Source organism: Delphinus delphis, chromosome 16 (genome assembly GCF_949987515.2).
Source record: "Delphinus delphis chromosome 16, mDelDel1.2, whole genome shotgun sequence".
NCBI lineage: Eukaryota > Metazoa > Chordata > Mammalia > Artiodactyla > Delphinidae > Delphinus > Delphinus delphis.
In genome coordinates, this window is record NC_082698.1 from 74,443,106 (window position 1) to 74,466,325 (window position 23,220).

The window sequence follows — 23,220 nt, forward strand, 5'->3', positions numbered from 1 at the left end:
GTCTGCATGCTGCGACTAAGAAGTCTGTGTGCCACAACTAAGAAGTGCGCATGCCACAACTAAGACCTGGCTTATTTTGGCTCAGCCAAAATAAATAAATAAATATATTTTTAAAAATGATACAGGGAAAACTGGCCACTGACATGGAAGAAAATACAGGAATACTGTGAGTAGGCATCAATTAATTTAATTTAGACAATGTTTACTGCTACATTCCATCAGGAAATTTGCTTTGATGTTACAACAGTCCAGCAGGTAAAACACATTTGAAAATAAATTCTAATGCTTAGTCTTGTAACATATAAATATAATGCACATAATATATTGGAAAAACCCCCACCTACCCATAGATTGCTATATTCATCATTTCTGAAACACATACCATATATAAAAGTACACCTTTACATTGGCTGTGATGTTTTCAGCTCTAAGAAAACTTAAATTTGTAAAGCACCAGATGGTAACTATCTTAGGCTCATCTTAGGCATGTGAGGCATAACACTCACCTCTGCTACTGTAATGTGAAGGCAGCCACAGGCAAAACAGGTACGAATGTTTTTTGCTTTGTTTTTGTATTAGTGTTGTAATAAAATTTGTATTTATAGACACTTAAGTTTGAATATCATATAATTTTCACATGTCACAAGATATTCTTTAATTTTTCTACCATTCAGAAATGTAAAACCATTCTTAGCTTGCAGGCAGTGGGCCAGATCTGAATCACTTGTGGAAAAATGTACAACCAAACCAAACCAAGGCACTACAGCAATGAAGTGAGGGATGAATGCTGGTAGTCAACCTTTTATTTATTTTGCAACATAATTCAAGAAATACAAATTATAATGATGATAGTATCTAACATATAGCTCTTCCTGTGTCTCAGACACTATTCTAAGTGCTTTAAAAATATTAACTTTTTACACCTCACAACAATCCTAACACATTATCACTTCTTTTTTATAGAAAAGGAAACTGAGGCACAGAGAGGTTAAGTGCATGCTTCATGCTGGAAACTGAGCCTGGGCAGTAGGAGTCCAGAGTCCACACTCTTAACCTCTATATCACGTTGCTTCTACCAGGAAGAAAAAGGTAGTGAAGAATGTTTAGGACTCTCATACAAAATACAAATTCAGACAGCTCTGCAATCTGCTAAAACAACACTAAGACAGATGTTTCTTTACATAGCATTTTTTTTTATTGTGTAGGGTGTTTTCAGCTGTTTTTTAAAATGAACTTAGGTTTTTCCTATAAATGTATCCCTAATGTAAAATTTGGCTGACCATGAGTTGAAAAATTTACAAAAACATTTTTAGCTTCTTTCTGAAAGATTAGTTCAGTAAAATCCAAATCCATTCAGAAATAGGAGGAAAAGATACATTATAATTATAAAAGAGTATTACACTTAAATACACATTCTATTAACAAGAGTCACTGCTGAGACTTAATATCTTCATATACGTAAAAGTTACTGAACTAAGGGCTTCCCTGGTGGCGCAGTGGTTGAGAGTCCGCCTGCCGATGCAATGGACACGGGTTCATGCCCCGGTCCGGGAAGATCCCATATGCCGCGGAGCGGCTAGGCACGTGAGCCATGGCCACGGTGCCTGCACGTCCAGAGCCTTGTGCTCCGCAACAGGAGAGGCCACAGCAGTGAGAGGCCCGTGTACCGCAAAAAAAAAAAGTTACTGAACTAAATAAGGCTACATATTTCCCTATGTACAGTTATGGATGGGTCCACATGCACATCAAACATCCACAATCTGTGTTCTGTAGCACACTGACATTCACACATAAGTCCTACATACTACAGGACTCTTCACATGTGTTTAATGATGTCACCTGGTTATTCAATTTATTTGTGCTTTTTAAGAAGCTCCATATATCTAGATATTTGCAGGTTTCTTTAAAAGAAAAACAATTTTGTAATCAGATTTCTGCAACATGGCTTCTAGTAAAAGTGTTACCCTAGGTACAGATTCTCTTGGAATTTTTGTTTGAAAGCTTTCACATATTTAAATACTTATAAAGGTTCTATACTTTATCACTGATCTGACATTTACCAAAACATCACTTCTTGATAAAGCCTTCCATATGTGTTTCAGTCTTTGTGATTATCCCCTTTTACAGTATTTTAAGTCCAACTGATATAAAAAGATTTCTGAATGGTCAGGATACTGATAGGAATCTCTCACTCATGTGAGCTTTTGGATGTCTAAATGATGGCTACCCTGACAGAAATTTCCTTACATTCATTTACTTACAGGATTTCTCTCATATGGTTTCTATGCTGTTCAATAAAGTATGACTTCTGAAAGAGAGGTTTCCCTCATGTTTTACAATTTGTAGTGTTTCTACCATCTAAGTTGTCTGATACTTAGTAAAAGTCTGAAATATGGTAAAAATTTCTCCCTAAAATATTTACAGACTTTCTCTCCATGATGAAAGACTGTGGCTGAAATTTTCCCATACTGGTATTTCATAAGGTTTTTGTCTCATGTAAATTATCTGATTATTCTGAAGGATAAATTCAGAGAGAAGAACTTCCCAATTTATACTCTTTATAAGCTTTTCCCTTTGTGTGTGTCTTCTGATGTGCAGTGAGTTTTGATTTCTGGAAAAAAGTTTCCTTACACTCCTGACATTCATAGGGTTTCTCTCCTGTGTGTTTTCTCTGATGTATGACAAAATGTGATTTCTGAGAGAAGGATTTCCCACATTCTTTACATTCATAGGGTTTTTCTCCTGTGTGAGTCCTTTGATGTAATCTGAGGACTGAATTCACAGAGAAAGATTTACCACATTCATTACATTCATAGGGCTTCTCCCCTGTGTGTTTTCTCTGATGTTTAGTGAGGTCTGATTTATAGTAAAAGTTTTTTCCACATTTATTACATTCAAAGGGTTTCTCCCCTGTGTGAGTTCGCTGATGTACTGTTAGGGCTGACTTCTGGTAGAAGCATTTCCCACATTCCCTACATTCATAGGGTTTCTCTCCCGTGTGAGTTCTCTGATGAGTTTTGAGGTGTGAATTTCTAGAGAAGAATTTCCCACATTCCTTACATTTATAGGGTTTCTCCCCTGTATGTGTTCTCTGATGTACTGTGAGGTGTGATTTCTGGGAAAAGGATTTCCTACATTCCTTACATTCATATGGTTTCTCCCCTGTGTGTGTTTTCTGATGTACCATGAGGTATGCCTTAACGTAGAAGAACTTCCCACATTCAGTACATTCATAGGGTTTCTCTCCTGTGTGTGTTTTCTGATGTTCCATGAGGTGTGGCTTCTGGTAGAAGGATTTCTCACACTGATTACATTCATAGGGTTTCTCTCCTGCATGAGTTCTCAAATGTCTACTGAGAGATGACAGGTGGTAGAAAGTTTTCTTACATTCTTTACATTCATAGGTCTTCTCTCTAGTAGTTTTCTGTTGTCTTGTGAGGTCTCCATTCCGAGAGACAGATTTCCCACATTCACTGGGTTTGTCCTTTGAATGAGTATGCTCATGTATTATGAGGACAGACTTCTGGCAGAAGGACTTTCCACATTCATTGCATTTATAGGATTTCTCATTGGTATGAGTTTTCTGATGTTTTGTGAGTTCTCCATTCCTAGAGAGAAATTTGCAGATTCATTAATGTATAAGGCTTTTTTTTTTTTTTTTGGTCTGCTGTGTATATTTTCTAAGTAACTCTGAGAACCAATTTCTAGAGATTTTTGCAATATTCATTAGATTCATAGGGCTTCTCCATTGTGAATATTCTATGTTGAAATACATTATGGCTTAACATTTGGTAGAAGGAATTTCACTTGCATTATAGGTCTCTTAACTGCCTGAACTCCACTTTGTGTAATAAAGCCTCCCTTATCATGTAAGTAAGAAGAATCAAAGGACTGTTGCAAAGTTGTAATCTCCTGATCTTGAATTATAAACAAGGTCTCTATTATGAAACAAGGCTTTCCCATTTGGATTATGTTCTTTGGAATTTTCTCCAGTGTTAGTTTTTTCACATTTATTATTAACTAGTGCTCTCTCACTTCTAGTACCCCCATCAAGACCCTTTCTTACGAAGCTTCTAATCTCAAAATTGAATTCTTGAACTTGCCTTGAATTTTTAGCTTGGCTTTCCTGGTATCTTGCTCCTTGGTCATGAGTATTCCATAGGTCTTCTAAAAAGGAATCCAAAATTTAATACCATATAAATCTTAACACATTATTATGGTCATAGGGTGGATTCTTAGGCTTCAGGCCAATATCCTCAAATGAAGGAACTCTCAAGTGTAAACTTCCTCTATCTCAGTGGTTTAGAAGAAACATAAATAACACTAAAAACTGCTATAGCAGAGGGGAAGGGACCTGGTTATAAACCCAAGTATCTTTGACACTACAAATATGATCTTAAAAACCTGGAGAAGGTTAAGCCAAAAAAAAAAAAAAAAAAAACAAAGAATTGGGAGCAGAGAACAAAGGACATTCAAAGTGCTGCTGAATAGGAATGTGAGACACAGAGAATGCTGTGAGTCCATTAAGGACAATGAATAGTAAGTAGGGTGAAAATAAAAATTAGTAGACAACTGTGTTCACTGGAAATATCAGAGGAAAGATTAAACTGGATGAAGGAGCTAAAGTATAGGTCTTTACCCACTCAAACCTAGTTTACTGTGTTAGGATTCCTAGTAATCAGTAGACTATAAACTTCCACTTTATTTCTCTTTACCCATAATACAACAATCTCGATGTCAACACTAAAGTGATTTTCTCAAAACATCCATTTCCTAATGTTTAGAGGAAAATTCCGCTCTGTCTAGTTGGCTTAATTTTTGCTGGTTCAGAAGACCCAGAAACACATACATCCAAAAGGAAAGATTAAAGAAAAGCAGAGTGCAAGCCATCCTTATAACAGAACAAATTCCCAGTTGTAGCACCAGAGATTTTCAATGCTGACCACCAAATACCGCATCTCCAAAAGAGAGTTACCTATGACTCAACACTAGTTTTATTCTGCTTTCACATCTTAGCTCCCACATGTCTGCTTCAATTTGCTACCTGATCTTTAAAGAGTAATTATTCAACATTGTTCTAAATCTTTATGGACCTTCATATTTATTCATCTTTAAATGCTTGAAAGAAAGTGAAAGATTATGAGCAGAGGCTTGGGGTTAGAATTTCATGGCATTTGTGGGGAAAACATAAAAAAAGTTGTTTGATAAGGACATGTGCAAGGTTAACTTGGATACTCATGAAATAAGATCTTACATATGAAAGACATTTAAGAGAGCAGATGAAATGAAAATTAGCATGTGTTCTGGGGCCACAAGGAAAAATAAGAATCAGGGCTTCCCTGGTGGCCCAGTGGTTAAGAATCCGCCTGCCAATGCAGGGAACACAGGTTCGAGCCCTGGTCTGGGAAGATCCCACATGCCACGGAGCAACTAAGCCTGTGCACAACTACCAAGCCTGCGCTCTAGAGCCCACGAACCACAACTACTGAAGCCTGCGCACCTAGAAGCCTGTGCTCCGCAACAAGAGAAGCCACCACAATGAGAAGCCTGTGCACTGCAACCAAGAGTAGCCCCCGCTCGCTGCAACTAGAGAAAGCCCACGTGCAGCAACCAAGACCCAACACAGCCAAAAGTAAATACATAAATAAATAACAAGATGCAGTAGGCAATAAAGCGCCAGACTAGTTCTTGACAGAAAATTAGGTGTATTTTGTATCAACTCCGAAATAATATAACCAATGAAAGGCATAATGATTTGTAAACTGATTTCAGAGTTTAAAGAGAGAATAGGAAATTAAAATGGGTGCTGAAAAAACTAAGGCATTTTGTTGTTAATGAAAGGAGGAAAATGGCATTTGACAAAATTTATAAGACAGATTTTAAGATTATAGTTGCATACTTTAATGGCAAGGAGTAACTGGGAATTCTAGAAAAAAGACAAAATGAAAGTTTAAGTCAAAGTTAGTATATAGGGAAGAGAAGTAAATCTATTTTAAAAATGTCAAGCAAAAGAGGGAATTTAGATGGAGAACGAAAACTGGAATTGTGATTTATGTTGCTTACATATGCAGATCAAGTATCCTCAATCATTTCCAAAAGTACAGGGCATTTAAAAAAGAGATTCCTGAAAAAAAAAATTTCAAAAGTCAAAGGCACCAATCTCCTCACAGGTTATAATTTCTAACTTACCAGGGTACTTCTGACGTGGAAATTCTACTTCTAATATCCATGGCTCTTTTCCTTGCTTCAACTTGAAGACTGCATTTGGCTTATTCACACAATAACCTATTAATAGAAAGATAAAGAAAACAATACAAATTGCTTGGAATACAGCAACTCTGAAGGATAAGGAAGTGCAGTTTAGGAGCAGAACAAGGAAGGTTCCACATAGGCTTGGCAAATTTAGATTGTATCAGTGGAGTGCATGGGGACACACATATTTTTCTGGTACCCAAAATGGATTCATCAACTTTGACCCCTAAAACAAAGCTAATATTCAACCCTATAGGGGACTTAACAAATTCCAGTAACTGAGAAAGGAAATGCAAACCACTGGGAGTTACAGATAGGGAAGATTTCCTCACCCACTGAGATGAGGTGACGATAGTTCTCCTGCATCACTTCCCTATACAGGGTCCTCTGAGCAGCATCCAGCAACTGCCACTCCTCCTGGGTGAATTCCACAGTAACATCCTTGAATGTTACTGGTCCCTGAAACAACGTATTTCAGTTAAAACTGAAGCGATCAAAATACAGTACCATCAAAAAGACATGTGAACTGTTAATGTGCTAACTATAGTATTTATTCTGGAGAGTTAGATATACTGCCACCCTGCTTTATACATATATAAAATATTTGTTCAGTATATATTTACTCAGATATCACTCCATGCCTGGAACTCTGCCAGAGATACAGAGATGAATGAAAGCAATTCTTTTTTTTTTTTTTTTTTTTTGCGGTACGTGGGCCTCTCACCGTTGTGGCCTCTCCCGTTGCGGAGCACAAGCTCTGGACGTGCAGGCTCAGCGGCCATGGCTCACGGGCCCAGCTGCTCCGCGGCATGTGGGATCTTCCCAGACCGGGGCACGAACCCGTGTCCCCTGCATCGGCAGGCGGACTCCCAACCACCACGCCACCAGGGAAGCCCCGAAAGCAACTGTTCTTGTCATCAAGAAGCTTACATGCTGACAGGGAGGCAAAGATTAAATTCTTAAATGCAATATGCATAGCAGTTGCTATGACAAAAGTATGTACAAGATGAAAGATGGTCACAAAGGATGGCCAAGATGGTGGAGAAGGAAGACTCTGAGCTGAGCTCCTCCCACAGGCACACTGAAATTACAACTATTCACAGAGCAACAATCTCTGAAAATTATCTGAAGAGTAGCAGAAAATATTCCCCACAACTAAAGATACAAAGAAGGAACCACAGTGACATGGGTAGGAGGGAAAGAGACACGGTATAGTCAAGACCCACACGCCCATGTAGGTGACCCACAGATGGGAGGATAACCAAAATTGTAGAGGTTGTCCCCAAGGAGTAAGGGGTCCGAGCCCCACATTGGGCTCCCCTGCCTGGGGGTCCTGCACCAGGAAGACGAACCCCCAGAACGTCTGGCTTTGAAGGCCAGTGCGGCTTGAGAGCCAGAGGACTGTAGAAAACAGAGACTCCACTCTTAAAGGGTGCATGCAAAAATCTGACACGTTCCAAGTCACAGTGCAGAGGGAGTAATTTGAAAGGAGCCTACCTCAGACCCACTTGCTGACCTTGGAGAGCCTCCTGGAGAGGGAGGAGGCAACTGGAACTCCCCCTGGAGACATAGACACTGGCAGCAGCCATTTTGGGAGCCTGTTCTACCGTGAGGACACTGGAGCTAATAGGGACCATTCTGGAGTCCTCCCTCTAGCCTATTAGTGCTGGAGGCTTCCATGCCCACCAATGGGTCATCACCAATCCCAGGACACTTCAGGCCATGCAGCCAGCCACGTTGGGTCCCATTCCAGGCACCCCACAGGCCGTGCAGCTAGCCAGGCAGGGACCCAGACCCTCCCAACAGTGGGCCGGGAGCCACTGGATGAGGCAGGGCCTGGCTTCCAACAGGGCTGAGGGTCAGCCCTACCTACCAGTGTGCCCACAATAGTCGGCCCCACAACAAGGAAGGATTCATGTAGCCCACATATAGGGAACCCATAGAGCTTATAGCTCTGGTGATCAGAGGGGAATATACTGCTGGGCCTCAGAGGACATCTCCTACATACGATTACTTTTCTAAGATTGAGAAATGTAACCAACCTACCAAATGCATGGAAATAAAAACAGAGGATTAGGCAAAAGGAGGAGACAGAGGAATATGTTCCAAACAAAAGAACAAGACAAAACCTCAGAAAAAGAATTAAATGAAGTGGAGATAAGCATTCTACCCTATAAAGAGTTAAAATATCTTTTATGAATATAAAGACGAAAACCTTTAACATATTACTAGTAAATCAAATCCAACAAAATAAAAAAAATAGATTATAATCTATACCATGACCTTGTGTGATTTACCCCAGGAATGCAAGAGTGGTTCAACATACAAAAGTCAATCAATTACAGTAATAGAGCAAAGGGGAAAAAGTAGAAGATCATTTTAATTGACGCACAAAAAGTGTTTGACAAACTTCAACACTCTTTCATGATAAAAACACTCAGTAAACTAGAAATAGAAGGAAATTCCTCAAAATGATAAACAACATTTTAATCCACCTCTACCCCAGGTAATATCATACTCAGTAGTGAAAGACTGAAAACTTTCTCCTTATGACCAGGAACAAGTCAAGGATGCCTGCTTCTGCCACTTCTAATCCACACTGTACTGGAAGTTCTAGCCAGAGCAGTTTTACAAGAAAAGGATATAAAGGCACCCAAACTGGAAAGGAAAAAAAAAAAACTATATTTGCAGATGACATTAATCTACATATAGAATATCCCAAAGAATCCACAAAAACGAAAACTAATAGAGCTCATAAACAAAGTCGGCATGTTGCAGAATTATAAGATCAACCCACAAAAATTGGTAGTGTTTCTATATACCAGTAATGAAAATCCAAAAGAGAAATTAAGACAATTCCATTTAATGTAGCACCAAAAAGAATAAAATACCTAGGGATACATTTACTCAAGGAGGTGTAAGACTTATACACTGAAAACTGCAAAACATTGCTGGAAGTATTAAAGAAGACCTAAATAAAAGAAATGATATTCTATGTTCATAGACTATAAGATTTAATATAGTTCAAGTGACAGTACTACTCCAAGGAATCTACAAGTTCAGTGCAATCCCTAATAAAATCCCAATGACTTCTGCACAGAAATGGAAAAGCCAATCCGCAAATTCATATGGAATTGCAAGAAGTCCCTAATAGCCAAAACAAAATTGGGAAAGAAACAAAGTTGGAGGACTCACACTTATTTCAAATCTTACTATAAAGCTACAGTATCAAAACAGTGTGATTGGCATAAAGATAGACATATTGTGCAATGGGATAGAAATGAGAGTCTAGAAATAAAACCATACATCTATGGCCACCTGATTTTCAACAAGGAAGACAAGACCATTCAATGGAGAAAGAATAGTTTCTTCAACAAATGGCACTGCGACAACCAAATGTCCACATGCATAAGAACGAAACCTGACCTCTACTTCACCCCATATAAAAAAAAAATTAACTCGAAATAGATCACTGACCTAAATATTAAGAGCTAAAACTATAAAACTCAGAAGAAAACATAGGAATAAATTTCCTTACCTTGAATTTGGCAATGGATTCTAGATATGACACCAAAAGTACAAGCAGTAAAATAAAAATAAGCTGACTTTATCAAACTTTAAAATTTTTATGGGGACTTCCCTGGCGGTCCAGCGGTAAAGAATCCACGCTTCCAATGCAAGGGGCGCAGGTTTGATCCCTGGTCAGGGACCTAAGATCCCACATGCCATGTGGCGTGGCAGCCAAGGAAATTTTATGTATATATATATATATATAACTTGTATGCATCATAGGATATTACCAAAATAGGAAAACGACAACTCACAGAATGTAATATAATATTTGCAAATCGCGTATCTGATAAAGGTGTTATTATCCAGAATATATAAAATATACTTACAATTCAATAACAGAAAAGATAACCCAGCCAGAAAATGGGCAAAGAAATTGAACAGACATTTCTTTAAGTTATACAAATGAGCACATGAAAAGATGCTCAGCATCATTAGTCCTTAGGGGAAATTCAAATCAAAACCACAATTATACCACTTCATATTTACTATGATGGGTGTTTTTTTTTAAAAAAAAACAAAACAACAGAAAATAACAGGTGATGGAGAGGTTGTGGAGAAACTGTAACCCTTATATATTGCTTGTGGGAATGTAAAACGGTACAGCTGCTGTGGAAAAGTTTGGCAGTTGCTCAGCAAGTTAAACATACAAATACCATACAACCCAGCATACTTGTACACAAAAGTTCATAGTGGCACTATTCACAACAGCCAAAAAGTGAAAACCACCTAAATGCCCATCAGTGGATGAACAGATAAACAATTGTGGTATAAACATACAATGGAATATTATTTTGCCATAAAAATGAAGTATTGATACATGGTATAGGGTGAATGAACTTGGAAAACATTATGCTAAGTGAAAGAAGCCAAATAGAAAAAGTACATATTATATGATTCCACTTATATGAAATATCCAGAATAAGTAAATGCACAGAGACGGAAAGTAGATTGGTAATTGCCAGAGGCTAAAGGGAGAGGGACTAGGTAATGATTGCTTAATGGGAATGGGGTTTTCTTTGGGGATGGCAAAAATGTTTTGGAACTATATGTTGTAGTGGTCCCACAACATTGTGGATGTGCTAAATGTCACCTAACTGTACGCTTTAAAATGGTCAATATTATGTGAATTTCACTTCATTTAAACCAACAAAACCTTCTAACAAAGAAATCTTCAGGTCTCAGTGGTGAATTCCACCAAACATTTCAGTGGTGAATTCCACCAAACATTTAAGGCAGAAACAATACCAATTATATGCAATCTCTTCCATAAAACAAAGAGGAGAGAACCGTTCTCAACTCATTTTATGAAGCCGACGTTACCCTGATACCCAAACCTAACAAAAGGATTATCAGAAAACTACAGTGGTGGCTTGCACCTGTTTGTACCAGATCAAGAGTGCTGATTGTCAAATTTTGGGCAATTGATTAACATCATTTTGTAGCTTGAAATTAGCCCTGGCAGGGGTATTTATACCATAGAAATTGGTAAACAGTACAAACCAGATTTCTCTCCCAGTCCCCAAAATCTGATTAAACATTTACCACCATAGTGACTACCAACCAATATCTTTCATGGTTATAAGTACAAAAATCGTCAACAAAATATCAGCAAATCCACTACCTGATTTCAAGACTTATTGCAAAGCTATATCAATTGTGTTACTAGCAAAAGGATAAACACACAGATCATTGGAACAAAAACAGTGTCTAGTAATAGAACCACACATATAATTTTGACAAAGGTTCAAAAGAAATTCAGTGGATTAAGGATAGTCTTTTCAAAAAACTAGTGCTGGAACAAATGAGTAGAATGGTGGTTCCCAACGTATGGGGGGAGTGGGGAGTTAGTGTTTAATTTGTGCGGAGTTTCAGTGTAGGATGATGAAAAGAGTTCTGGAGATGGATGGTGGTGATGGTTGCACAACAATGTGAATGTACTTAATGCCACAGAGCTATACATTTAAAATTGGTTATGATGGTAAATTTTGTTATGTGTATTTTACTACAATTAAAAATAAGTCAACTATACTTTAATTTTAAAAAAGAAAAATAAATAAAAAAAACAACAAAACACTAAAAACAGCTGTACAAAAGCATCAAATATTAACTTAAGCACTAGAATTTGAGAGGTAAAGATCCAAGAAAAAAGTGAAATTAATTATGATGAGTCTTATACCTCTGGTTAGCATTTTCAGGGCATTTTCCAATTTCATAGCCAGGGCAAAAATGTAGAGCAGAAAGCAGCTCAGAGCCAGCATCTCTAAAATAAGCATAAAGAAAGAAATTCTGAATAGAAACAAATTCTGAGAAGCAAAGGAGAAGTTGATCTTAACCTTAACGAGAACAAGCCTCTAACCTAGTGTTTTCTAAAATCAGAGATCTGAGAATCCAAAGGTGAACAAAAGATAAAATTCAGAAGAGACAAATATTTCAAAAGACAACAGAAAACCACAACTTATTTCTTTCTTGGGGGCAAGTAGGGAAGAGAGGAAACTGGTTCAACTTTTAACAAACTTTTAATGTTTGCTTATGGTCTTGTGTGATGTATTAGCATCCCTAAGACCCCTGGTCACAAAGCAAGTCAACACCAACTTGCCTTTTGATACTACCTGGTGACTGAGTGGGAGTTTCATATTCAAGAGGTCCCCAAACATAAGCTTAGTATTTGTAGAACTTTTTTTTTGTTGTGGTGGTGGTGGTATGCGGGTCTCTCACTGCTGTGGCCTCTCCTGTTGCGGAGCACAGGCTCTGCATGCACAGGCTCAGCGGCCATGGCTCATGGGCCTAGCCACTCCGCAGCATATGGGATCCTCCCGGACTGGGGCACGAACCCTTGTCCCCTGCATCGGCAGGCGGACTCTCAACCACTGCGCCACCAGGGAAGCCCCCTCTGTAGAACTTTTTTACTTCCTATCAAATGTCTCAAAGTGGTCAGTTTATTTTAAGTTGGGGAAGCAGTTTCTGGAACCAAAGGAAAGCTCCATAATTTATATGGATGCTCTGAAATACAAACACTCACCATTTTCCCCCCACAGGCCTTTACTGAGTGCATGGCCACAACCCTCCAAAGGCTGGGAGCAGAGCACCAGGGCAGGAAGAGATGTCTCTGGTGCTTAAAGCTCTACAGGGCAGCAACTCCTCAGTCATCCAAAAGAAAAGCTGGTGGCTAAGCTAAAAGCACATCAGTGGAGCTCTGGTGGTGTTCACAACCCAAGCCCCCTGAAGGGAAAGCCTTGATACTGCCCTCAATCATGTGAAGCTTGGTGGTGAACAGTACCTCACTAAAGCCCAGGGCCATCTCAGCTACGTATCTGACTTAGCGAGCAGACAGAGGAAGGGACGTGACTTTTTCTGGAGGTATTATTTACTTCAATCCCTACTGTACTTTTATATATAATGTCTAGCAATAATAAAGAAATAGGAGACATGCAAAGAAGTAGAAAATTTTGATTCATACTGAAGAAAGGAGCCTATTGAAACAGACCTACAGATTAACCTCGATGTTGGGATTAGCAGATAAGGATTTTAAAGTAATTACCCTAAAACTAAATAAATAAAACTAAATGACCTAGTGAAAAAAATTGAGAATATAAATGAAATGATGCGAAATCTTAGCAGAGAAAGAAAAACAAAAGAAAAAACAGGAATTTTTAGAACTGAATGATACAATATCAGAAGTGGATTCTACAGGCTTATGAGTGAAGAGAACTGACAGAGCAAAAGAAGGATGCCATGAACTTGAAAACAGTCAGCTCAACAGAAATATCCAAACTAAAGGACACACACAAAAAAAAACAACCAAACTGAACAGAGCATCTGAACATTTAGGACAATATGTACATATTTCAACACTGTGTAATTGGGATTTTAGAAAGAAAAAGAGAATGATGCAAAGAAACTATCTGAAGAGTGAGTTCCAAGAATTTAAAAAAATGATAAAAGGCAACAACCTACTGGGCATATACCCTGAGAAAACCGTAATTCAAAAGGAGTCATGTACCAAAATGTTCACTGCAGCTCTGTTTCCAACAGCCAGGACATGGAAGCAACCTAAGTGTCCATCAACAGATGAATGGATAAAGAAGATGTGGCACATATATACAATGGAATATTACTCAGCCATAAAAAGGAACGAAACTGAGTTATTTGTAGTGAGGTGGATGGACCTAGAGACTCTCATACAGACTGAAGTAAGTCAGAAAAAAACCCAAATAACGTATGCTAACGCATATATATGGAATCTAAAAAAAAAGGGAAAAAAATGGTCAGAAGAACCTAGGAGCAAGACGGGAATAAAGATGCAGACCAACTAGAGAATGGACTTGAGGATACGGGGAGGGGGAAGGGTAAGCTGGGACAAAGTGAGAGAGTGGCATGGACATATATACACTACCAAACATAAAATAGATAGCTAGTGGGAAGCAGCCGCATAGCACAGGGAGATCAGCTTGGTGCTTTGTGACCACCTAGAGGGGTGGGATAGGGAGGGTGGGAGGGAGGGACAAGCAAGAGGGAAGAGATATGGAGATATATGTTTATGTATAGCTGATTCACTTTGTTATACAACAGAAATTAACACACCATTGTAAAGCAATTATACTCCAATGAAGATGTTAAAAAAAAAAAAAGGCAACAACCCACAAATCTTTGTCATCCTTCAAAAGGGATAAATGCAAAACAAATCATGCCTGTGTGCATCATGGTCTAACTATTGAAAACTAAAGATAAAATGAAAATCTTAAGCACAGAGGAAAAGAACACATTATATTCAGGTGGATAACAGTAAGATGAAGACTAGCTTCTCATCAGAAACAATAGAAGCCAGAAGACAAAGACATCCTAGAAATGCAGATACAAAGAAAACTCTCGATAAAGTTCTATACCCGGCAAAATATCCTTCAAAAACCAAGGTGAAATAAAGACATTTTCAGAAAGACCAGCCAAGTAAATTTGTCACCATCAGTGCTGAAATAATACATGAAATAATAAAATGAGTTGCTTAGGCTGAAGGGAAAAGATATCAGAGAGAACCCCAGACCTGTAGGAAGGAATAAAGAGCTCCCAAAGCAGATACGTATATAAACACAAAAGAGTTTTATTTACACACACACACACACACACACATTTCTTTAAAAGATGAATACTGTTTAAAGCAAAAATAACAAGTATTGGGGGTTAAAAATATATGTATAAGTGAGATATAAGACAAGGACCACAGGGTGAGGAGGCTGTAAAGAGAATTATACTGATAAAAGTTTATTACACTGTTCATGAATACAGTATTTGAAGACACCATTATTTTAATGGTGCATGTTGTAATCTCCAGATTCAGCAATAAACAAAATAACACACAAAAATAAAGCTTCAAAGTCAATAAAGGAGATACAGTGTAATACACAAAATACTCAAATATTCAACCCAAGGGAAGTACAGTAAATCTAATTAGGATAAAAAGAAATATAGATATAAACATACTAGGATAAAAGATATCTTAAAAAGCAGCTAGCCCAAAACACAAATTTATTTCAAAGGTGTGACAAGTTAACAGGTGAATTTTCAATAGTACCAGTAGTAGAAGACAATGAATGCTTTTCAGTGTTTTAAAAGGTAAGAACTGTCAACCAGTATTTCTATACACAGTGAAAAAGCTCTTCGTGGATATTTCATATAAAGAAAACTGAGAATTTTCCACCAGCAGACCCTCACTAAAACAACAAGCAAGCAGAATAAAAACAATAACTATAAAGGATGTTTTCAAACAGAAATTGATGGCAGCAGAACTTGACAGATGCAAGAAGGAATAAAAAAGACTTTCTAATCTGGCCAAAATGCCTTTAAAAATCCAATTATCTGCACAAAATAAATTTTTCCAAGAGTAGGTAGTGATGACTGTACTTAAAACTACTTCAAAAAACAAAAAGGCTCACTAGTTATTTCTTTTGTTCCAGACTGACCACTCAGCAGTTAATTACAGAGCATAAGGTAAGAAAAACATCATGTGCCACACCTGAACAAATGCCGGATAAGGAAATTTTCATATATAAGGTATAAATGTGTTCAAGACTGACCAAAGCAGAACCGTAGAATAGGTTAAATTTTTCTAGAGTCTCTTTCTTTCCACCATCAGGCCTAAAGGCTATGATCTCTAATTAATAATAATGTCCACACTGAAAATTTATGTTATAGTAATAATAACACTTCAAAAGTTGGCTGTGAGAATTATGTAAGATAAACTACGTCAAGGGCTTACCAAAGGGCTGGGCATTTAATTAATTGCTAAATATGCTATTTTGTTTTTAAAAATTAAGTTTAAAAAGCAAAGAAATGGTTACCACAGAATTCAGGATTCCTTTTCTCTGGGTAATGGTGGGATGAGATTAAGGAAGGGCATACAGGGGCTTCAAAAGTACTAGTAATTTTCATTGCTTAAGCCAGATATGGGATACAGTGGTGTTACTTAATCAGTATTCCCTAAATTATACATATACATTATGTACATTACTTGCATAAAGTATGATTTTTTAAATATTTAATGAACCAATAAAATCAAAATTCATGTCTTCTACAGCCTACAAAGTCATATACATTCTACTCCCTTCTACCTCTTAGATCTTACCTCTTACTGTTCTCCCCCAAGTTCACTTCTCTCTAGTTTCAGTATCCTAAATACTGTTTCTGGAACATGCCTCAGGGTGTATGCATTTGCTATTCCTTCTATGTAGTATGCTCTTCCTCCAGATTTCTACCTGGCTGTCTCTCATTTAATTCAAGATATTCCTCAAATATTACCTTTTAGAGTGGCATTCCCTAACCAACTTATTCCCTGTTCCTCACTTCTAACACTCTGTCCTCTTAAACTGCTTGAGTTTGCCTCTGAGCAGATACATCAGAAATATTACTCAAGTGTTGACACATTTTATTATTTAATAAAGAATCACATTTGTTAATATCCTTACCAATCTCATCAGAAAAGTCTTTAAGTATCAGCATTTGTTAACTTCACAAGTTTTCCAACATTCTAATTTTCACTTGAAAGCTCAACTTTTAATATTAGCAACAAATACTAAGTTATTTTCCTTGAAATGACAGGCTCACATCACTCATTGTTGAGAAAATGTTTGCATACCATGTGAATACCGTAGTTTGTCTGCCAGTTGCTCTTTTACATAAAAATGATATTCCATGAAAAAAAGTGGCTAGGTGAGCTCACAAATCAATCACACAAGTGCTTTTCCTCAAGACAACCAACCATCATACTTCAGTATGCCGCAAAAGTACTTTAGCTGAACTTGCCATTTCATCCCACTGAATATTAAAAAGATGTGTACTCAAGGGTCAAGATTTAATAACATTACTAACTTTTACTGTTTCATCAAAGATATCCTTAAGTAAAGGTGGCAGTTTTTTTACTACTGCAGAGGAAGACAATGTCATTGGTGTCATCATCCTGATGTATGCCAGATAGGCAGCAATCTATTGCTTTTACACCATCAGTGCTAATGTCGTCAGTGTAAAAGGCAATTTGCATCCTGGTATTATGTTTTGACTTCACAAACCCTCGGAAAGGGTCTTGGGGCTCCCAGACTACACCTTGGAACTGCTGTTGTATTCAAACAGTATTTTCCCTGAAGGTGATTTTTAGTGATTTCCACTTTTCTAATTTAATATATGGGCTCTCTTTCATAAAATTCACTGAAAACACACACACACAGAGTGAAATAAAGTTAAGAGGTAAATAAATGACTCACCCGGAACTTGTTCATTTTCTGCTGCTATTGGAAAGTATAGAAACTATGAAGTCAGAACAGGGAAAGTTGGAAGACAGAAGTCATAAGAGACCTTATCTTGCCGTCAGGAATCACCTGTGAGAAATTTACATACAACATTTTAGTAAAAGATAAACCTCTGGGAAAATGTCTCTTTGAGACATGAGAAGGAATAGGAAGGACCATGAGAAAGGAGTACCCACCTGTCCACTGGTGACTCTCATATAATCTTGATGAATCTGGGACATTTTTGAATCTAAACATTTCTTTCCTATTGGCTGTTTTGAAAATTATATGTCCATTACTAAATAACACAAAAGAATATAAAACTTAAATGTCCAATAATAACAGATTAGTTAAGCAAGGTATATAATATATATCCAAAGTATGGAACCCTATGCTGACATCACAAATGATGTTGAAGAGAAACATCTATTGATATGGAAAATCTTTTAAGTTACATGTCATAACAATTTTTCCTATTGATACTATAAACCCCACAAGGTTAGAAAGTCTTCAGAGCTCTCGAAAATAAGATGTTTCATCTCTCTACATTTCAGTTTCTCCAGAATCACTTCTCCAAAAACCCTATTTTGACTAAAATATGGTACAGTGACAGGGAGGCTTCAGTTCTATGCTAAGCTCTGCTATTAACAAACCTAGTGACTATCTTAGTTTCTATGTTATTATCTTTTTTTAACATATTTATTGGAGTATAATTGCTTTACAATGGTGTGTTAGTTTCTGTTGTACAACAAAGTGAATCAGCTATACATACACATATATGTCCATATCTCTTCCCTCTTGTATCTCCCTCCCACCCTCCCTATCCCACCCCTCTAGGTGGTCACAAAGCACCGAGCTGATCTCCCTGTGCTATGTGGCTGCTTCCCACTTATGCTATTATCTTTAACATGAGAAGGAGTTAGGTAATTTTAAACAATCATGTACTATTCTGATTCTATAAGTCTTCATTCAGTACCACAAATCCAACAGAACCCCAGAATTCACTGTCCCCTCCAACCCTGGGCTGGGGCCTAGAGTAAAATGTAATTAGGCCTTGATGAATTCTGACATGGCCATCTAAACTGTTGACACTAACACAAATATAACTTCTAAAATAACAATTTGGCACCATAATCCCAAAATAGGCACTTCACATGGGGAGCAAAAGGTGCCAAATGCCGAGGTCCTTCTCATATGCAGAAGAAACCACTTCCCTGGTGCTTACATGATGCCTACTTACTAAAGCCTAGATACACCATCCAATAAGAGGCATTATGATATCACCTTCATAATATGGAGCATGGATGAAATCGCTGTTTTCATCTTTAAAAAAGTCTGTCCCATTTCCCCTCTGGCCTGGATAGGATTCTCATCTTCTCCAGTAAAACTTAAAATTCAGGGTTTCAACTATGGTTTAAATTCACATGTGTAACAGTCGTCTGGGTATCGAGACAGGTTAGAGAATGCAGGAAGGGCCTTAATTAACCTTTACACAGGAGTTTTAAGGAAGCCTCAAGAATTTTTGAAAATAGAATACTACATTGTACGATTAGGTCCACTACACTGTACTCTGTGGTGCTTAGGGACAATCACTGGATTAAATACAACCCAAGCCTGTGGATTTTAGGGTGGAAAACAGCATGAGATACAGAGTAAAACAAATCCCTGCTAATGATGGCTAAGCCAGTTATCTCTTTGAACCTTGGTACTTGTATTTATTAAAATGGAGGTGGTAAATACGGATTCAAAGGATGGTTATGATGATTAAGATGATTAAATGAGCCAATAATGAAAAGAACAGCATACCTTTTAATGAGAAAAGCAGCTCACCTTTATTGAATCCTTAACGTACTTTATATACACTACCCTATTCAATACAAAAAACGACCCTAAAGCCTATTATAATTTTACAGATGAGTATCCGAGTCGTACCCAGATTAACCTGCCCATTTACCGGCGGGCGCTGGCCTTAAGCCCGGGCCCCTCAGGCTTTACAACCCACGTCTCCAACAGCCTGCGCCGCCCACGCGCCAGCGCCGACGTGACGGGTTTGGCATCCACGTCACAAACGGCTGTTCTCGCGCGCGTACGTCCCGCTATAAGCCCGGCGCCCCAGGCCTCCTCTAGCCGCCCCTTTCACGCAGGTCGAGAAACAAGGCTTCTGGGGAGGAACCGCACTGCGGACAGCCAGCCTCCCCGCCAGGCCCCCTGCCTGGCCTCTTCCCCAGACCTCCTCGGAGGCCAGTCCGGCGCTCAGAGTGGGGGTGGGGGGCGGCGGCTGCCAGGGCCTCCGACTCGGCGCGGCCGTGGAGACCGGCTTCCCCCCGCCCCCGGCCTAGCGCCCGCACCGAAGCCTCCGACACACCTGCAGGGGCTCGGCCTCAGCTCCCGGCCCGCGCAGGTTCCAGGCCCCGCCCTCCGCGGCGCCGAGCAGACTGGAGGCGCCTGAGTCCTCTCCCCGCCGGGGAGCGAGACGGAGAATGGCGGCTGCTGAGGGGAGGTGGATTTGCTCATGCGCGGAACACTCCCGCGCCCCACGCAGGCACTGCGCGTCCCGGGAGCCTCCCGGCGCCTCCACTTCGGATGACGTCACGAGGGTCGGGTTCTTCCCGCGGTCCGAGTGTTTCTGCTGGCCCGGTCCTTTCCTCACTCGCAGCGGTAACGGATTAGAACTGGCCACCCGCTTGAAAGCAGGAAGCTACCTTGAGGTAGTGCGATGAATATCGATAGTAATCGAAAGGTAGTACTCGGAATTAAGTACAGTAGTACATTCAAAGAATAACACCCTGTAACAGCTGACTTTATTTTAGGAGTATTAGCTTTCAGAATTATGGAAATGACACATGAAACGTGATGAAAACATGAATAAGCTAAAACAGAAGACGAGTCGCACACATGCCACTTTACAAAAGGAAAAAACCTCGCTTAATGTTAGGTGCACACTCTTCTGAGATTTTTACTCAAATTTTACGCTAATGGTATATTTTGACTATCACTTCACTAAGGAATATATACTGAATGTATGCTGATTTTCTGATCTAACTTTATGACATCAGTTTACTCTGGTCCAACAATAGAAATGTTTCCTCTCAAAGTAATTACAAAAATACTAAATTTTTATAATAAAATTAACTTAAAAAACGTGGAATCCATATAGAGAAAATATATATACATATCTGAATAATGTGTGCACATGTGTGCATAGCTGTATACACACACACACACATACACACCCCAATATCCTGGGTGGGAGGTGTTGGGGAAATGATTAAAAATAGTCTCTTGCCAACCCAGAAAATCCTCTCCAGAAATGGAGAAAGAAAAAATTATTAATTATTATTAATTATTTTATTAATGAACTAAGCACTAAACTAGACTGCAATGCGCATTCCAGGCAATCTGCTAATGAGTTTGCAGACAGAAATATCACACTTTTATGTAACCAGGCAGATACAACCCTTTCTATGTACTAAGAGAACTTGACAACACCATTTACTACACACTGTTCATCCTAAATTCACACGGTAATTGGGTGGCCATTTCTATTAGTTAATTGCCTTTATCCAAATGAAAAGTAAAGCTTCTTGCATCTCTATGACAAGCAAGTAGCTACAACTTGTAGCCAAAAGCCTAGGAGTTTACCACAGACACAGGGAGATGGGGTGCTATCTTCCTTGATGTTTATTTGCATTTCAAAGACATAGCTCCAAGGCCTTTAACAAAGATAATCCTGGGTTGTAAAACTAACAAGAAGTTTATTTACTTTTAAAAACATTTGCATGCATCTCAAAGGGACAGAAAAAAGGATTTCAGTTACAAGTTTTCTCAAGGAAATGCTCTAAGAAAAGAGGGGAGGAAAATCTTTTCCCCTTTTTGAACCAGGGAAAATTCAATTTTTAAATATTTGTATTTACTCTTACAGGAAACTATAAAGCTTAACAATTTAAATCAAAATGACAATTTTTTTCTGAGAGTTTGGTTTCGTTTTCCTTGACAAATAATTTTAAACTTCATCAGGAAATATATAACCTCAGAGAATAGGGAGGAAATTTTATTGGAAATGCATATTATTATAAACATAATTTAAAAGTTTGGTGCTGGCTTCAAAGAAGAACGGAAACAGATCCAAATACATAAGAATTGAGTATATGTTAAAATAGTTATTTCAGGGCTTCCCTGGTAGAGCAGTGGTTGAGAATTCGCCTGCCAATGCAGGGGACACAGTTTCGAGCCCTGGTCCGGGAAGATCCCACATGCCGCAGAGCAACTAAGCCTGTGCGCCACAACTACTGAGCCTGCGCTCTAGAGCCTGCGAGCCACAACTACTGAAGCTGCGTGCCTAGAGCCTGTGCTCTGCAACAAAAGAAGTCACCGCAATGAGAAGCCCGTGCACCACAATGAAGAGTAGCCCCCGCTGGCCGCAACTAGAGAAAAGCCCGCGTGCAGTAACGAAGACCCAATGCACCCAAAAATAAATGAATACATAAATTTATTTTTTAATTGTTATTTCAAACAATGGAGATAGTTTGGAATGTTCAGTTAATGATTTGAGAAAATAAGGTTAATGGTACATGAATTCAGCATGTGAATTTAAAAAGTAAACCATCAATTACCTAGAATATAAATAAAAGATTTTAAAGAACATAATTTGATATAGCATGAAACAAAAGGCAGAAACCAGAAAGGATATAACAGAAAGTTAAAACACAAACTGAGAAAATATATTTAATAATTACGAGACACAGATTTCACACTCTTGATAAACTGCTCTTACAAATCAGTTGAAAGATGAACATCTAACATGCAATAAAAATAGAAAAAGAATATCCTGCTGCAGCTTTTCATTCAATCTACAATGCAGTGGACTGCCAGATGCCTCAATATTCTATTTACTATTGCAAAAGAAAATATGTGGACAATTAAACTATGACATACCATTTACTTTAAGATGCATTACAAGATCCAATTTCAGAGCTGTTAAAATACGAGAAAAAATGCATGTCTTAGAAATATTGAAATGTAATTATAAAAGAGAAAGTACAGGGACTTCCCTGGAGGGTCCAGTGGTTATGAATCTGCCTTCCAGTGCAGGGGACACGGGTTCAATCCCTGGTCGGGGAACTATGATCTCACATGCCGCAGGGCAACTAAGCCCAGGTGCCATAACTACTGAGCCCGTGCATCACAACTAGAGAGCCCGCGTGCCACAACTACAGAACCCATGCACTCTGGAACCCGTGCGCCACAACTAGAGAGAAGTCCACATACCGCAATGAAAGATCCCACCTACCACAACTAAGACCCAATGCAGCCCCCCAAAATTTTTAAGTAAATACTAAAAAAGAAAGTACAACTAGTCACTAAGTATATGAAAAATATGTAACATCACTAGAAATCAAAGAAATATTAAAACAAACATGAGACACTATTTTGTCTACAGTATTTCAAATTTCATTTCCTTTCAAATGTACTGCCTTAACTAAAACCCCACCTAGAATTTTCCCCAATTTTATTTTCTTCATACCACTTATCCAAGTGATTTCTATTTGACTGGTCCCAGGAAATGACAGTAGAATAAATTTGTAGAATGATGCTATTCATGTGGTCTAGACAGGAACTACTT

The 23,220-nt window shown here is 38.5% G+C and overlaps 2 protein-coding genes across 2 annotated transcripts in view; one reads left to right on the top strand and one right to left on the bottom strand.

Annotated features, from left to right (window-relative positions):
• On the bottom strand, positions 1–20,100 carry ZNF25 (zinc finger protein 25). The gene is made up of 6 exons (XM_060035002.1): positions 19,963–20,100; positions 17,574–17,687; positions 6,585–6,711; positions 6,190–6,285; positions 4,104–4,167; positions 1–3,608 (listed from the first exon to the last, which is right to left on the bottom strand). The coding sequence occupies exons 2-6, from the start codon at positions 17,586–17,588 to the stop codon at positions 2,528–2,530; spliced, it is 1,383 nt and encodes a 460-aa protein (XP_059890985.1). The 5' UTR covers positions 17,589–17,687; positions 19,963–20,100; the 3' UTR covers positions 1–2,527.
• Positions 20,078–23,220, top strand: part of LOC132439222 (zinc finger protein ZFP2-like) — a 10,758-nt gene continuing 7,615 nt past the window's right edge. Inside the window, 1 exon segment of the mRNA XM_060033493.1 lies at positions 20,078–20,305. Coding sequence (XP_059889476.1) covers positions 20,078–20,305 — 228 coding nt within the window.

Excerpts from the sequence above, each read along its gene's own strand:
- ZNF25 (XM_060035002.1), bottom strand. Across the intron at positions 4,168-6,189 it reads TCCACGTCAGAAGTACCCTG|AAGACCTATGGAATACTCAT; the intron begins GTAAGTTAGAAA and ends ATTCCTTTTTAG. Across the intron at positions 3,609-4,103 it reads AGCCAAGCTAAAAATTCAAG|GAATGGAGAACTCACAAAAC; the intron begins GCAAGTTCAAGA and ends ATTTCTCTCTAG.